The sequence below is a fragment of the Bubalus bubalis genome, chromosome 3 (assembly GCF_019923935.1).
Source record: "Bubalus bubalis isolate 160015118507 breed Murrah chromosome 3, NDDB_SH_1, whole genome shotgun sequence".
NCBI classification, from domain to species: Eukaryota; Metazoa; Chordata; class Mammalia; order Artiodactyla; family Bovidae; genus Bubalus; species Bubalus bubalis.
The window spans coordinates 71,455,692-71,472,520 of NC_059159.1; the positions used below are offsets into that span (position 1 = coordinate 71,455,692).

The following is a 16,829-nucleotide window of genomic DNA, read 5'->3' on the forward strand; positions in this document are numbered from 1 at the left end:
ACTAAGTCTTGTCCAACTCTTTGTGACCCCATTGACTCCAACACGCCAGGCTTCCCGGTCCTTCACTATCTCGTGAAGTTTGCTCAAACTCATGTCCTTTGAGTCGATGACGCCAAGAGTTCCCAAATAAGGATGATTATTTGTTCCAGGTACCAAGTGCTTTACATATATTATTACAATTAATCCTGCAGCAATAAAGTGATGAAGGGATTTTCATACCCACTTTATTGGTGAATAAACTAAGACTCAAAGAGCTTAACTAGCTTGTTGAAGTTTCATAGCTGGTTAGGACAAAGCCAGATGGGAATGCTAGGCTCTCTCACTCCAAGTCCAAGACTTTTCCTTGTTTCCTCATAAACAAAAGATTTGAGAGCAGTGAAACAATGACATAGGAGGTGAGAGAAAGAGAAATCACCTATCTCACATAAGGAAACTACTTCCCTTCCTAGGGAATAAACTTCCCTTCCCAGGGATGCAATGGGAAGGGGAAAAAAAGAATAAAACACAGCTTTGCTTTGATAGATGGCAGTGTGATATTAATAAGTTGTAAGTTTAAGACAGATAAATTAGGGAGACATTTTTCACATTGCCAAAGTTGCATTTACTTCACAAAGTGATTTTCTTAAGAGTTACTTTAGGTAAATGGCATCCAATGTACATTGTATATTTAAACTAAGTGACAAGTAAAAATCTTTCACATGTAACTTTGGACAAAGACAGGCAGACTCCTGAGAAGACAGAAAAAAAATAAGTCCTTATATGTGTCTCTCAGCAGTTTTGTTTGCATTCAGAGCTTCCAGTCTTCTAAGAATCCTGAAAGAAAGTGAAAGTGAAGTCGCTCAGTCGTGTCTGACTCTTTGTGACCCCATGGACTGTAGCCTACCAGGTTCCTCTGTCCATGACATTTTCCAGGCAAGAGTACTGGAGTGGGTTGCCATTTCCTTCTCCAGGGGATCTTCCCAACCCAGGGATCAAACCTGGGTCTCCAGAACTGCAGTCAGACGCTTTACTGTCTGAGCCACTATGGGCACAGCTGTGAAATAGCTAATTTCGCCTTTGAATTGTCCATTAGGCTAACCAAATGCAAAAATAGGCTTATGTGCTCCCAATATCTAGAACATAATGTTCTTAAAAGTAATGGACGATTCAAAGGCGAAGTTAGCTATTTCACAGTTGTGCCCATAGCCACAACCACCAAACTGTAGTTACAGCTTGAAAAGCTATAAGAAAAGACATAGAACCACAAGTCCCAAGTACAAGTCCCTCAGACAAAAGGTTAACGAACTTTAGATACCAACCCCAGAGCCTTTCAGCCAAGCAGAAACACAGAATTATTAATAGGAGTCATGACAGCTAAGGCAGTCACTGACCTGGGTTGGATCTTCCCCCAGCACATTGCATTTCAAAAGGCCTGTTATCTCAGAGAAGGCTGCATTGTCTCTGTAATTATGTCTCCAAGAAACAATACTCTTCTCCTTGCATTTCAGAGAGTAGCCCTGCTAAAGGTATAGGAACTTAACCCTGAACCACAGAGCCTAAGAGGATGAAGGCAGAGGCCACAGGGGAGCTGTCCATCTCTATTGGCTGGATGAGGGATGAAGATGTTTATTGGGTTGAAAATAGCTTTAATTAGGGACCTAAGCAAAGAAGCAGATAAGTCATAAATTGCTTCAATAGACAAAGGAACTGGGAGTCACAAGCTTGCCCAACTGCCTCCCATCCTGGTTGTGGTTCAAAGTGGCAGGCTGTGAACTCCGAAAGCCAATTCAACATTTGCAACTCATTATCTCCATGTAACAAGCAGTAAAGAGACACTGTCCTCCCACCAGATGATGAACTCCTCCAGCACCAGACACAGACCCTGTGCTCCTGCTGTCCCAGTGAACACAAGTGTGTTTGGAAATAGGATGAGTTACCAAAAGCACCTCTAGATTAGAATCCCAAGGCAAGGGAATAAAAAAAAATATTAAAATGTATGATTCAAGACAATTTTCCTGAAATTTAAAAAAAAAAGATTTGAAAATACACATTGAAAGAGCTCACCTCATACTTGAAACTCTCAACCCAGAACCATCAACATCAAGACATGATGTGATAAAATTATAGGTCTTTGAGGTCGCAAAGAGTCAGACACAACTGAGCGACTGAACTGAACTGAACTGAAAGATAAAGAAAAATGTCTTTACAATACTTGTAAGGGAAACAAAATTAGACTATCATATGATTTTTGATAACAACATTTGTGCTAAAAGAAACTAGATTATTTTATTTTTAATACCTATATTTATGATATTTAAAGAAAAAAGTTGGTTACCGATTTTATACCCAGCAAAACTGACTTCATGTAGGAAGAGTACAAACTGTTATCAACACTCATGAACTCAGAGAATGTTGTTTCCATGAAATGAACACTAACTAAGGAATCTACCAAAGAATTAGTTTCAGACAAACAAAATTACTAAATTGGCATCAATAAGGACACTGAATGTTAAGTATAGATCTACCTATAGAACTAAAGCTAAATGAGGGTTAAAAGGAATAGACTATAGTATATATTGACTATATGACTAATAATACAAATATAACTAGAAAAACTGGGGGGATGGAAGAGAATTTGGAGCTTTACAAATTTAGCTATTTTCAGTAATCAGAGTTGATGGTGGTAGTATTATTATTATTATTGTGAGAGTTTTGCAATAATTATGAGATGTTCTAATTCTAGTTCTGTGTTTTTAAGAATCAGGACTCTTGGTTCAAAATAAAGGAGATACAAATGCAATATAAAAGTTAAGTAAAACATCTATAGTTTTGAATCTAAATCTGAAATGGTTTGAACTTATAGAATATTTGATCTCACTCATATTACACCAGAGAAGGCAATGGCACCCTACTCCAGTACTCTTGCCTGGAAAATCCCATGGGTGGAGGAACCTGGTAGGCTGCAGTCCATGGGGTCACTAAGAGTTGGACACGACTGAGTGACTTCACTTTTAGTTTTCACTTTTATGCATCGGAGAAGGAAATGGCAACCCACTCTGGTGTTCTTGCCTGGAGAATCCCAGGGACAGGGGAGCCTGGTGGGCTGCTGTCTATGGGATCGCACAGAGTTGGACATGACTGAAGCGACTTAGCAGCAGCAGCAGCAGCATATTACACATGTATAAGCTATGTCTGCTGAAAAGCTAGAAACAAGGACCAGCCCAGTTAGGAATGAGCATACAGAGTAACCAGATTGTGGTCTTGAAATACCTTTTCCTATTAACAGAAACCAGGCTTCTTGCCGAAAAGGTTGATTCCAGACCTGGGGCAGGAGATACAAAACATGAGTCTGGAGCATAATTCATATATATATCATATATCAGATAGTTAGAAAGATCAGAAACTTAGAAAGATCACAAACTTCCTGAGGTCACGTCAAAGGGGACCCAGGAACCAACTGAAGAAGCTCCAAATGTGAATGGACTGAAATCCATCACAAATGTGTAAATCCATAAGTTCACAATAGTATTTTAAAAGAACTAATTGGTTACATTTCAAGGATGTGTGCATGTGTGCATGCTCAGTTGCTTCAGTCACATCCAACCCTTTGCAACGCTATGGACTGTAGCCCACTAGGCTCCCTTGTCCATAGCATTCTCTGACCAAGATACTGCAGTGAGTTGTCATTTCCTTCTCTAGGGGATCTTCCCAATCCACGGATCAAACCTGAATCTCCTGTGTTGCAAGTGGATTCTCTACCCACTGAGGCACCTGGGAAGTCCCATTTTAAGCATGACAGGAAGCCAATGTGTTATCTTGAAAACTGGATATATAAATAAACTGGATATTTATCCTGCCTTTCCTGTAAGAACTGTACTGTTGGGTGGCCAAGCGATAGAAAAATGGAAGCTTCTCCATTTGGAAGCATTAAAAAATTATCACAGCCAGTAAATGAAAACAAAATTATAGAGTAAGAATTACATCATTTTTCAGCCTTCAGGGAAGCGGTGGATCTAGACATTAAGCACCACTGAGTGCTAACATGAAAAAAGTAGAAACCACATGTTACACACTTCCTGATGAAAAACATCATCACTGTGCTGAAGAGGTTGAAACTGAGTCTGGTCAAGTCTCTGGAAGCAGCTGCCAGGGTGCAGGAAACACAAAGGACAGGACACATTGAACCACGCCACAAATATAGAAGCTTGTGTAACTCTAGAGATTTAAGATGCCTGAGTCCTTCCACAGAAAGAGCGTAAGGAAAGAAAGGGACGGAGGGGATGCTGCAGCTTTCAAGAGAAATTTCAAATACAATTTTTTTTCAAACTGGCATACCTAAAAAACAGCAGTGAAATGTGGAAAACAGTGTGGAGGCTTCTCAAAACACTAAAAATAAGACTACCATGCGACTCAGCTGGCTGTGTATCTGGAAAAAAAAATACTAATTTTTAAAGATACACCCAGTGTTCACAGCAGCATTATTTACAATAGCCAAGACGTGGAGGTAACCTAACGGTCCATCAACAGGTAAACGGATGAAGACGATGTGGCATATATGTGGGTATATTATATATGTGCATATATATGTGTATTTGTTGTTCAGTCACTCAGTTGCGCCTGACTCTTTGCGACCCCATGGACTGCAGCACGCCAGACTTAAACACATACACACATACCAAGGAATTCAGTCGTAAGAAAGAATGAAATTTTGTCATTTGCAACAACATGAATGGACCTGGAGGGTATTATGACACGAAATAAGTCAGACAGATCTTTATCTTTATCTGCATGACATCACTTATACGTGGAATCTAAACGGTACAAAAAACTAGTGAATGAAACGAAAAAGAAAGACACTCACAGATATAGAGAAGAAACTAGTGGTGGCCAGTAGGTAGAGGAATCGGGGAGGAGTGATATAGGAGTAGGGGATTAAAGGTATAAACTATTATGTATAAAATAAGTTACAAGGATATATTATACTGCACAACAGAGGGAATATATACGTAATTTTATATGTAATATTATATTTATATATTTATAATATATTTATATACTTTATACATTTTATAATATCTATAAAGGGAATATAACCTTTGAAATTGTGAATCACTATACTATACATCTTAAAATTATATTATATTGTATATCAAATATATTTCAATAAAAAATATATATATATACACAGTAAAAAAATAGTGGGGAAAGCACACTAAGGTGCCAGATCTACAGATAAATGAAAGAGGGTGATTACCATACGAGTTGAGAAGGGTGCAGAGGACTATGATTGTAATGGACAATGGAGGAGCTCCCAGGGTAGCTGGCAAAGTGTCATGGGAACAAACATGCTTGCCTTATAAAAATTCACTAAGCTATGGATTTGTTTAGTATTGCTTTCTGTATCAGTTTTATTTCACAACATGAAGGTGAAAACAAATCTTTAAAAATTCCGACAGCAATCAATTTTAAAGAATGTTCAGAATGCTTTAAACTCTTCATGGAAAAAAAAAAAAAGCTATCAGGTTGCCAACTAAAGAGTTAACAGTAGGGAATGTCCAGATTTCATGGCTGTAGCCACTCAACCTGCACGGCTGGGACCACTTAATTTTTTAGCTCCTCAGATAAGGTAAGGAGCTTCTGGTCAACAGCTCAGCAGACTAGGCTGCTGGCTCCACCCTGACCGTTGTGAACAAGCCTTTTTTAAAAACCCAGTTCTAGCCTGGCTTACAAGATTTCTTGTTGCCATGAACCCAGTTTCAGTGAGAAAAGGACAGAATTTATCATCTCCAAATCTCTAAGAAATTGGTTTCCTGGGACTTCCCTGGTGGTCCAGTGGCTAAGCCTCTAGGCTCCCAATGCACAGGGTCCAGGTTCAATCCCTGGTCAGGGAACTAGTATCCACATGCCGCCATGAAGACCCGGCACAGCCAAATAAATACATAAATAAATATTAAAAAGAAAGAAATTGGGTTTCTGTGACTGTTGGGTCACCCTGATGCAGGTCATCTGCCTGGCTGAACCTCTATTACCCGCTTCTGGAAGTCCTCCCCCAGGAACACCAATCATCTACGTCCTGAAGGAGCCCGTCAGGAGTCTGAAGCTGGCTTCTATGCTGCCTCTTTCCAAGCCACCCTGAGAGCTCAGGGTATGACTGTCCTGCTGCAGCTCAGGCCCTTCTGATGTCACTTATGCTCTGAGGACTTCATCCAGTAGATAAACCTCCCCAGCTTCACTGCAGTATCTTCCTCACCCAACTCATGTCAGCTTTTTTCCAGCCCTCACACATGACTCACGGTCAAAGACTCATAAATCTGCAGATCTGAAATGCCATCAGACAGATCATCTTTTAAAAATTACCTCATTTACTTTTGTTAGGAAACTGAGCATCAAAGAACAGATGTCAGGTTTGGCAGACCCCACATTTAATTGATAAGACTTGAACTAGACCCAGGATTCTCTGACAATGACTTACTCACCCCTCCATCTCTACCCATCCTTGGCCATTGCCTCTTTTTAAATGTGTATTAATACTCGGCGCTTCCATGCAAGTTGACATTACCTCCATGCCAGGAATGATGCTGGGTGGGCAGAGGTGGCACTGGGGGCCGGGAGGGTCTCTTGGTGCTACAGGAACACACAGCCCTGCCCTACCACTAATAAAGATTTACAGGAAGAGCAAAAAACAAAAAGTTTATTATCAAATAGCATGCTAAATGTGGACACAGACTCTCTCATTGACCAGACTCTACTCAGACTCCCCTGAACACTTTTCCAACCAGACCTGACTCTTGGATATCTATGTTCATCTCTGCATCATCCAATTTTATTGAGATAGAATCCTGCTAAATCACTTGAATAGACCCTCCCAACCCCACTATGTGATCACCCTTGACATCTGATCAGGTTCCTCATTACCCACCATCCCACAGGTGATGCCTGAGCATCTGTCCTGCCTTCAGCAAGAATCTTGATAGCTTGATTTAGGCAGAACCCCCCATTCACCCCTGATGTTTCCTCTCAGTAATTTTCTATGCACTGACCCCCACACTGTTCCCTGACTATAAATTCCCATTTGCTCATGCTGTATTTGGAATTGAGTCCAATCTCTACCCCACTGCAAGACCCCCATTGCAGTGGTCCCTATATCTCCACCATGGCCCCCTTGAATAAAGTCTTCCTTACCACCTTCAACAAATGCCATGGATAGACAGCTAGTGGGAAGTTGCTATATAACACAAGGAGCCCAGCTTGGTGCCCTGTGATGACCTAAAGGATGGGGGGAGGGGTGGAAGGAAGGCTCAAGAGGGAGGGAATATATATGTAGTTATGACTGATTCGAGTGGTTGCATGGCAGAAACCAACACAACATTGTAAATCAATTATGCTTCAATTAAAAAATAATTTTAAAATGTCATGAATACTTCCTTCTGTAACAATATCAAAGCATAGAAATGACATGGTGTTGTGGGCATACACATATCAAAAGCTATGAAAGTGTGTATGCCCATATATGCAGCAATCCTTCTAGGAACTTGTCCCAGTTAAATAATCATGGATGCATGAAAGGATTTCACTACAAGTATGCACACCACAGCAGTGTTTACAGTTGTGAAATGTCCAACATACTGGATTGTTTAAATTAATTGTGGTATATCCATTCAGTGCAAGCTATGTAGTCAAAAAATAATAAAGGAAAATAACATGAGATGATATGAAAAGATACTCATGAAATACTGATCAGTGAAAACACATAAAATAGAATGTATACTAAGATTCAATCATTTAAGATACTCACTCCCACAGAGAAAGGAACAGAACATATATACCAAATGCTTAAAAATATTATTATTAAAGGTAATTTTTATTCTCTGTGTTTTCCACAATAAACATACATGAGTGTGTAATAAACGATTAAAACAAAACTTTCTTCCTCTAGAAAACTTAGAAACTTGTCTGATTCTCTCACTCATTCTCGCTTGTGCATCCTCAAATTTGTGCTCTACACTTGAATCTTGCAAACAGTGTGAATTCCACCAACTTCGAGATCAAGTCCAAAGCAAACACATTCATGTCTTAACAGGACCTTGAGCTAGCTCTTCTCTGCAACTTAGAAGATGAGCTTTCCTAAGTACAAAAAAAAAATCTTTATTCAGTGTTTAAAAAAAAAAAAAAAAACGAACAATAAATTTAAACTCTAGGGGCACTCCACTCCAGTACTCTTGCCTGGAAAATCCCAAGGACGGAGGAGCCTGGTAGGCTGCAGTCCATGGGGTCGCTAACAGTCAGACACGACTGAGCGACTTCACTTTCACTTTTCACTTTCATGCATTGGAGAAGGAAATGGCAACCCACTCCAGTGTTCTTGCCTGGAGAATCCCAGGGACGGGGGAGCCTGGTGGGCTGCCGTCTATGGGGTCACACAGAGTCGGACACGAATGAAGCGACTTAGCGGCAGCAGCTAACAAAAGATATGCAAAACACAATAAAATGCTGTTTTATGCTTCCCATATCAGCAAACATTAGAAACAATGATAACACTTGGGGCTGGTAAGACTGTAATAAGAAGTATTGCAATGCACCACACTGAATAATACACACTTCTGAAAGTTAACCCATTTAAAAAAAGAAAAAGAATTAGTTTTAACATTCCTTATAGCACTTAGGGAAATTTTCTTAGACATAGGTTTCCTGCTTTCCATTAATAATAAAGTTGTTTGCATCCATCTTTAAAGTCCTTTGTCTCATCATTTTTCTTTATGATTTTTGAAATGCAGTTTGCTAAGACATGTCACAAGACATGGGAAGATAGCTGCTTATTTATCTCTCATTACTCTCCTGCGTGGCACTCAAAAAATTTTCCAAATGAAACTGCCACCTGCTTGGCATCTTATAATGCAGAAGGGTTCTGACAGATGCAGAGACCTAGAGAGGAACAGTCACTAGTTCAGATCTTCAGTAGAGGGCAGCCCCTCGAAGTCTTAAAGAGAGTTGCTGAGCTGGAAAGGTTGTACTTAGGAAAGCATTAAAGAACAGACGTTGCCCAGAAGATTGTCTCTGATCAAGGCAAAGTCATCCATGCGGCTCTGCAGGAGACACTGACCATTCGTTTTAATACACTGACCCTCTTCCAATATTGGGACCCCTCCATTCGTTTTAATACACTGACCTTTCCAATATTGGGAAACACGGGTGGGAGGAAAGGGTTCTCCAAATAACTCCATTCAGGGGTCTGGTGGCATCAGTAACAAATCAGCGAAGCGATTTATTTCCTTTATTGATATTTTGGTGAGCACGTCTAAACAGAAAGCTATCAGCATGGGTACAAGAAGCACAGGCTCTCTCCTTCAGGAATGGGCTATTCGCAGACTGCCTTGAGTACTGCTCTACTTCCGCATTCTTTGTCTCATGGAGAGAGGCCGTGTGCCTGTGTGCGCATGCGCAGGCCCTGGTTCCGGCCCAACGTGGAGGGAGGGAGGCTAAGGCTCCGGCTCTCCTCCACCCACGAAAAGGGAGGTGGGGACCATAACGACTTCAACTGCGGAAGCACCCCCCCAAAGACAGCTCAGATGGGCAATGAAGAGGAGGCGATGTGGCTCTGATATTCTGCAGGGCGGAGCTGATTTTTAAAGTGAAAGAAAAAGAGAGTCGAGTCCCTCTTCTCCCCCTAGTTGTTGACTCTCCAAAACACTGGGTCTGGCGCGGGTTCTGATCCCTGGAGTTTGATGCACGTTTGATTCACAGACTGCTGCGTGTCTGCACCAGATGGCCTCGAGTTAATGAACACAAACTCATCCCTTTTGCTCACCAGGGAAATGTGCAGCTCAATCTGATTTGTACTCTCCAACTAAAAATATTTGAGTATTTTTAGGGAGCATTTTACTGAGACAAAATGGCACTTCAGGAAAGCATTAAAAGAACAGAGACTAACCAGCAAATTGCAACTGCAGTCTCCTATACGTTGATAACCCAGCTCTCAGATCAGCCTTTAACCAAAATTAAAGTAATACACTATGAACTGCCCAGGAATGATAGCTCCATCCTGCCTTCCCACCCCCATTTCTCTTTACCAACCCCCTGTCCTGCCCCAAGCTGAACTCGTGGTCCCAGAGCACAAGGTAGAATTCATTCCAAACACAAGATTTTCTTATTTGCATACTAGCAAAAACATTTGTCACAGGGTACATACAAACACACACACACACAATCTTTTCACATGTTCTTTTAATCTATATGTTCTTACCTATAACAACAATTTTAGGATTTAGAAAAAAATTCATTAACTCTACAAGATCTCCATCTTGCCCAACTGGGATAGAACTTGGTTCAACTAAGTATTTTCCTGGTCGTCATCACCAGCAAACAAAATGGTGGGCTCCTAATAAAGAATCAGGGAACAGGAAGCTGTTCAGTATAGATCCCTTGCTCCCTTCTCTAAACTCCCCCACTTCCTGCTATCTGACTAAATCTTGGCAATTCAGCATACAAACATTAAAGTCATAGCTTCGAAAGTCAGCTCTATTCTGGTCTCTCTCCCAACAAAGCTGACAGCCACAAACCGAGTTCTTTTCTCTTGAACTGTGACCGTTGGTTCATCCAAGGTCCAGACAAACTCCTTATATCCTTGAAACTTGGGTCTCACGTGAGAGCTGGTTTAAAAATGCTCAATCTCAGGCCCCATCCCAAACCTTCTGAATCCACGTCTGCATTCATTTTAACAAGATCCTCCAGAGATTCCTACGTAGATGTAAGCTTGAAAAGCACGGCCTTATTGTCATCTAATCATGAATGTAAAAGTGAAAGTGTGAGTTGCTCAGTTGTGTCTGACTTTTTGCAACCCCATGGACTGTAGTTCACCAGGCTCCTCTGTCCATGGGATTTTCCAGGCAAGAATATTGGAGTGGGTTGCCATTCCCTTCTCCAGGGGATCTTCCTGACCCAGGAATTGAACCTAGGTCTCCTGCATTGCAGGCAGATTCTTTACCGGCTGAGCTACCAAGGAAGCCCCTAATCATGTATAACGATGTTTGAATCCAGATCACAAGTGTTCTTACAGGTTGCACTGTCTTCGTGGGGAAGTAGTTTAGTTATCTAGAACTGTTCCTTCTAAAGATATTTTACAAGTACCAGGCTTGAACAAAAACCTTTGACTTTTTCAATGGTGATCGTCTTTACAAAATCTCCCTGCTGGTTAGAAGAAGAAGAAAAAAAAAATCATCGTTCATCACGAAGTGTTCTTGGGATGGAGGGAGGAAAAGCATACTGGTTTTCACTTGAACGGATGAGCTTGAAAACAGGGTGTCACTACCAAGAGATAAACTTCCAGGGAAGGATCTCCGGCTTCCTTTGGCAAGATGTCTTCTGACTCACAGCCTTCTCCTGCTTGGGCAGCTTAAACGAGGTTCTCTTTGGAGCCAATTTCTGGAGCAGGTGCACAGAACTTACAGGAAATAACAGTTCTGTGCGCTGGTTTAAAAAACATACTCTTTGCCATCTTAGTTGGGAGCCACTGGCAGGAGGCGCAGGGAGAAGGCCTCAGTGGACTTCAGAAGCTCCCACTTAACCCTTCCCTGCCCACTTGACTGTAGCAAAGGGTTGAGAAAGTCTGAAATGACAGATCCAGAGGAGACGCACAAGAAGAAGCTTGTTGCTGTGAAGGCAGGGGCCTCTGCAGGCACTGCTATGAGGACTGAGCTGCCGGGGCTTGGTCTCCATGCTTCTCAGCTTGGGGAGGGGGGCTGCCTGCTGCCTCACAGACCATCATGCCCAGGTCAGAACAAAGGAGGAACTAGTTACAAGCCCACTCAGCTCTGGGGCCAAAAACTCCAACCCTGCAAATATGAGAGTCGTTTTCTGGATCCCATTTCAACACTAGCTGCTGCGAAGTTCTAATTTGGTGAAACAACTTTGGGAGTTCTGGACTAATTTAACTCAGAAATTCACCCTGACCATAGAATGACAGGATGTCACAGCAGAAAGAACCTCGTATGAACCTCTCATCCAGGGGGTTCAGGTTCAAATGCCTCTAGAGGGCACCGAGAGCAGTAAATATGAGTTCTGTGAGGAGGATCTAGAACCTGGACGGTCCAGTTCTAAACCACTGGACACAGGTGGCAGCTGAACACCTTGTATGTGGCTAGTTCAAAAGGACACATGCTGTAAGTAGAAAATACAATGATTTTCAAAAGCACAGAAGAAGAAAATAAGTAAATAGCTCGTTAATAAGTTTTATATTAATTTAATGAAAGTATGTTGGATATATTGGGTTAAAGAAATGTTGGATTTATTGGGTTAAAGAAATGATTAATTTCTCTGGCTTCTTTCTAATGTTTTTAATGTGGATGCTAGAAAACTTTAAATGACGTATGTGACTCAGTTTGTGATTCATATCATATTTCTACGGGACAGTGCTGGTCTGGAGCAACGGGGAAGCATGGAGACTACAGCCAACCACAAAGCAGATGCCTTCTGAAAAGCATCAAAACTCAAGATTAAAGAAAACAAGAAAAAAAGAAGACTACACATCAAATTCCATTCACAAGTCACTGGTTTGTGACTTAAGGATTTTTTTAAAAAGAGAGGAAGTGCCCCAATAGTTCTTTGGTTAACATAAAGTCTAAAATGAAAAGTCAGGTCTCCAATTTTCCTATAGAGGCGTGTTTGCTGCTGCTGCTCCTAAGTCGCTTCAGTTGTGTCTGACTCTGTGCGACCCCATAGACGCCAGCCCACCAGGCTCCCCCGTCCCTGGGATTCTCCAGGCAAGAACACTGGAGTGGGTTGCCATTTCCTTCTCCATAGAGGCTTGTTTAACAAAGTCAAAAGTTTAAATAGCAACTTGAAGGGAACCTGTGACCTTCCAGTCCCTTCACCAGTCTCGTAGTTTGTGCCTGTAGACTGAGGCGTGCTTTGATCTGAATGTGCCCCGTCCCCCAACTCATATATTAGAAACCTAATCTCAAAGGCGATGGTGTTAGGAGGTGGGACTCTGGGAGTGATTAGGACGGTGATTGATTGTGTGTGTGTGTGTGTGTGTGTGTGTGCTGTTGCGTCCAACTATTTGAGACCCCATGGACAGTAGCTCACCAGGCTCCTCTGTCCATGGGATTTCCCAGGCAAGAAAACTGGAGTGGGTTGCCATTTCCTTCTCCAGAGGATCTTCCTGACCCAGCACTCAAACCCATGTCTCCTGCCCCTGCATTGCAGGCAGACTCTTTACCACTGGGATACCAGGGAAACCCAGGTGTAGCATAATAGGAGTTTACAAAGGGAACTAAGGTAAGGCCTCCTTATGGTCAAGAGTTACAGGGAGAGACACACGCATTCTCAAGGTATATCACCAAGGTCACGGGTGCAAATGTGCAAATGTTAGCAGATGAGCAGGAGGCAGTGTGGTTGCAGAGGAGAAGGCAGCACCACAGGGAGTTAGGGGTGGCATCGCCGAAGAGTTGGGTTTTAAATAAATCTTGAAGGATGAAAAAAAATGGAGAAGGGATAAAGATATTCTAGGCAGTGGGAACAGTACGTATAAAAGCATATGACGGTGCAACCAAGGAGAATGGGGAGAAGCACAGTGGATCAGGGAGACGTTTTATTGCATAAACTGTGCATGTTATTAAAAACCATTAGAAATAACTGCCTTGCAACTCGTGACAGCAAAGGTGAATTTGCCAGCGGTGTAAATGTTGATGCCACCAAAAGCAATATCTAAATATAAACTTTCACAATTTAAGCAATAAATGCATTCTGGTTTACTGTAATTGTTTTTGTTGATGATGATCATGTACAATTTTCATTATCTAATCATGTTTTAAAATGAATAGATGTATTGCCTGTGATTGTTCAGATTTGGTAGGCATTCTTTTCATTCCATTTTCTTAGGCCAGCATTCTACACTGTGCCGGCACTCTCTACGTTAGATGCAGGGATCCAAGAACTAAAATACCAGGTAGGCAAGTTCTTTCAGATAGTACAAGTCACAGCTGGAAAACCTGGCTTAAAACTCAACATTCAAAAAATGAAGATCATGGCATCCGGTCCCATCACTTCATGGCAAATAGATGCGGAAACAATGGAAACAGTGAGAGACTTTATTTTCTTGGGCTCCAAAATCACTGCAGATGGTGACTGCAGCCATGAAATTAAAAGACGCTTGCTCCTTGGAAGAAAAGCTATGACCATCCTAGACAGCATATTAAAAAGCAGAGACATTACTTTGCTGACAAACATCCGTATAGTCAAAATGATGGTTTTTCCAGTAGTCATGTATGGATGTGAGAGTTGGACTATAAAGAAAGTTGAGCACTGAAGAATCGATGCTTTTGAGCTGTGGTGTGAGAAAACTCTTGAGAGTCCCTTGGATTGCAAGGAGATCAAACCAGTCAATCCTAAAGAGAATCAGTCCTGAATATTCATTGGAGGGACTGATGCTGAAGCTCCAATACTTTGGCCACCTGATGTGAAGAGCTAACTCATTAGCAAAGACCTTGATGCTGGAAAAGATTGAAGGCAAGAGGAGAAGGGGACAACAGAGGATGAGATGGTTGGATGACATCCCCGACTCGATGCACATGAGTTTGAGCAAGCTCCAGAAGTTGCTGATGGACAGGGAAGCCTGGCATGCTGCGGTCCATGGGGTTGCAAAGAGTCAGACATGGCTGAGCAAATGAACTGAACTGAACAAGCCACAGCGCCACCGTCTCCTTCTTTTCCACCACGCTGGCCTTTTGTCACGTGTTCCTCTGCTTCAGCAAACCTACTCTACCCTACTGCCTCCCAGATCCCAGCTATCTGCTGGTCCCAAATTCTAGCAGCCTTTTCCCCTTTCCAGGATAACATACAAGTGCCAACTGTTAATGAATAAGGAAATCACTCAGTCTTTGCCCACCATATGAGAAGTGCAGGGTCCATGGATGCCCTGGTCCCCTTAGGGACCTCTACAAGCTTGGGACGCTGAATGATGCTGGAGCTGCCCTAACACACACGCATGCATGAACACATAGAACCAAACACAACACCACAAAGCAAGCAAATAAACAAAACACGAGGAAGACAAGAAAAAAAGGCTGAATTATGATGCTGTGTCAGAACAGCCTGTTAAATGGCTACAATAAACCAAAACTTGAATTAGCTAAACACCTCCATTTTGAACAAAGGCTCCAGCCCAATGGTGGATTTGACCTTTTAGTCCCCCCCGCACCCCCCCGCCCCCATTAAATTTAACTTCATACAAACATGCCTTGACTGGCCAAACTTCCATAGAGTGAACTTAAAACACCAGAAGAGTGTTTTAAGGGACTCTGAATAAGGTGTTGCTTTTAATTCTGCTGTATTTTCATAGATAGGTTTATAATCTCATCACGCTATTTTTGAAAATACATTTACCAAATTCTCTACAAATAGTATCTGTAATAACAAATTACATTTGTATAGCTATCACTTTCAAGATAGTTCCAAGCACATTTGATTTCCACATTTTATGGAAGATGGAAAAGGGAGTGTATGTATGTGTTCATTGGTGAGCCCCTGGATAATTTGGTCCAAGACTTTCCCTTTATTCTTGAAGAAAACGGAGCCTGTAATCACACACATACTTAGAAACAGACTGGATGTAAAGAGTATGTCTCTTGACTCCCAGGCTGGTCCTCTATGCAACGCATTCCCAACCCACTGACCAAAAGACTGAGGCCAAGAGTAAAGGAGAGACTGTATACTAATAGCCTCAATGCCTCACACCTACTAGTACACACATTCTTGGGCAAGCCCCTCCCATACCAACTTTGAGCTTGAACACGTGGTGCGCTTCAGCCAATGGAGTATCAGCAAAGTCAGCAGAGGTGTGGCTCACGTTTGCACACCAGGGCATAGCATGCTGCCACTACCATCCTGTGAGGCAATCCAGCCTGCTCTCACTTTATGGAGGAGGAAAGTCCTTGTGAAGAGCAAGAGGTCCAGACCTCCCAGCTGCCCAGCTGAGCCCAGCCACCATCTAAATAGAGTCACATGGACAAGAAACAGAAAATCATTTTTGCTTGCAACTAGTAAGCTTTGGGGTGGTTTGTTATGCAGTGATAGAGAATTGATACACTAAGGAAAAAGAAATCTGTCCACGCCAGTCATTCACAGACCCAAGACTGGATGCGAGGTCTTCAAAATCCACCACCTCACCCAGGAATAGAGAATATTTTGCTGAACTGAGCTTCCTTGTCTTGGAAACTTGAGAATCCAAGTTCCAGGTTCACTCAAAATCGCTGAGATCAGCTCATCCAGCTGCTTGATGGTTTTTTGATTCTCGTTTGTTGCAACTTCCTCATCCCCTCAAGGCCATAGGGTGTGGCTGGTTTTGCATGCCTAAGTGTGGAGGGAACCAGCCACCACTCTCTAGACCAGCATTAGAGGGGACAGCTGCTGAGACACCTTTGTACCCATGGGAAGAGGGACAACCCAGAGAGACAGAGGCCCTGTCCTCCCTTCTACAGCTTCAGGTACAAGGGACAGGGTGAGGACCCAGGTCTGTTCATCCAAAGCCAACATATTTTAGAGAACACATGCTAAATCCTTTGCAAGAGGGAGAAGAAGCTCCAATCCCACGGCTCAGAGCTGATGATCCCACGTCAGTTCTGGGCATGATGCTGCCAGCTGGGACTACAGGGTGTTATAGCTTCAAAGACCTTTGGGTGACCAACAGCCACAGGAGGTGGCTCCCAGAGAGACGCTCAGCAAGAATGAGGATGAGTTAATTTCTTCACTCCTTACTGATAGCCCCGTATATGCTGGACAGGGTCTGAGATGGCTTGTAGATTATCTCACGTGGTTGGATATGTCAAACTAGTTATTTACAGGACATCACTTTAAAA

General features: G+C 42.3%; 1 protein-coding gene across 4 annotated transcripts in view; it reads right to left on the reverse strand.

The window, feature by feature from the left end:
* The window catches only part of MSRA (methionine sulfoxide reductase A), a 381,803-nt gene that overhangs the window by 60,756 nt on the left and 304,218 nt on the right, over positions 1 to 16,829 (reverse strand). Inside the window, exon 6 of one of the 4 annotated variants that reach the window (XM_006064314.4) lies at positions 3,354 to 8,103. The exons of the other annotated variants lie outside the window; for them this stretch is intronic. Coding sequence (XP_006064376.1) covers positions 8,053 to 8,103 — 51 coding nt within the window. The 3' untranslated portion in view covers positions 3,354 to 8,052. Of the gene's footprint in view, positions 1 to 3,353; positions 8,104 to 16,829 lie in introns of those variants that run through there. 4 annotated transcript variants of the gene reach the window in all.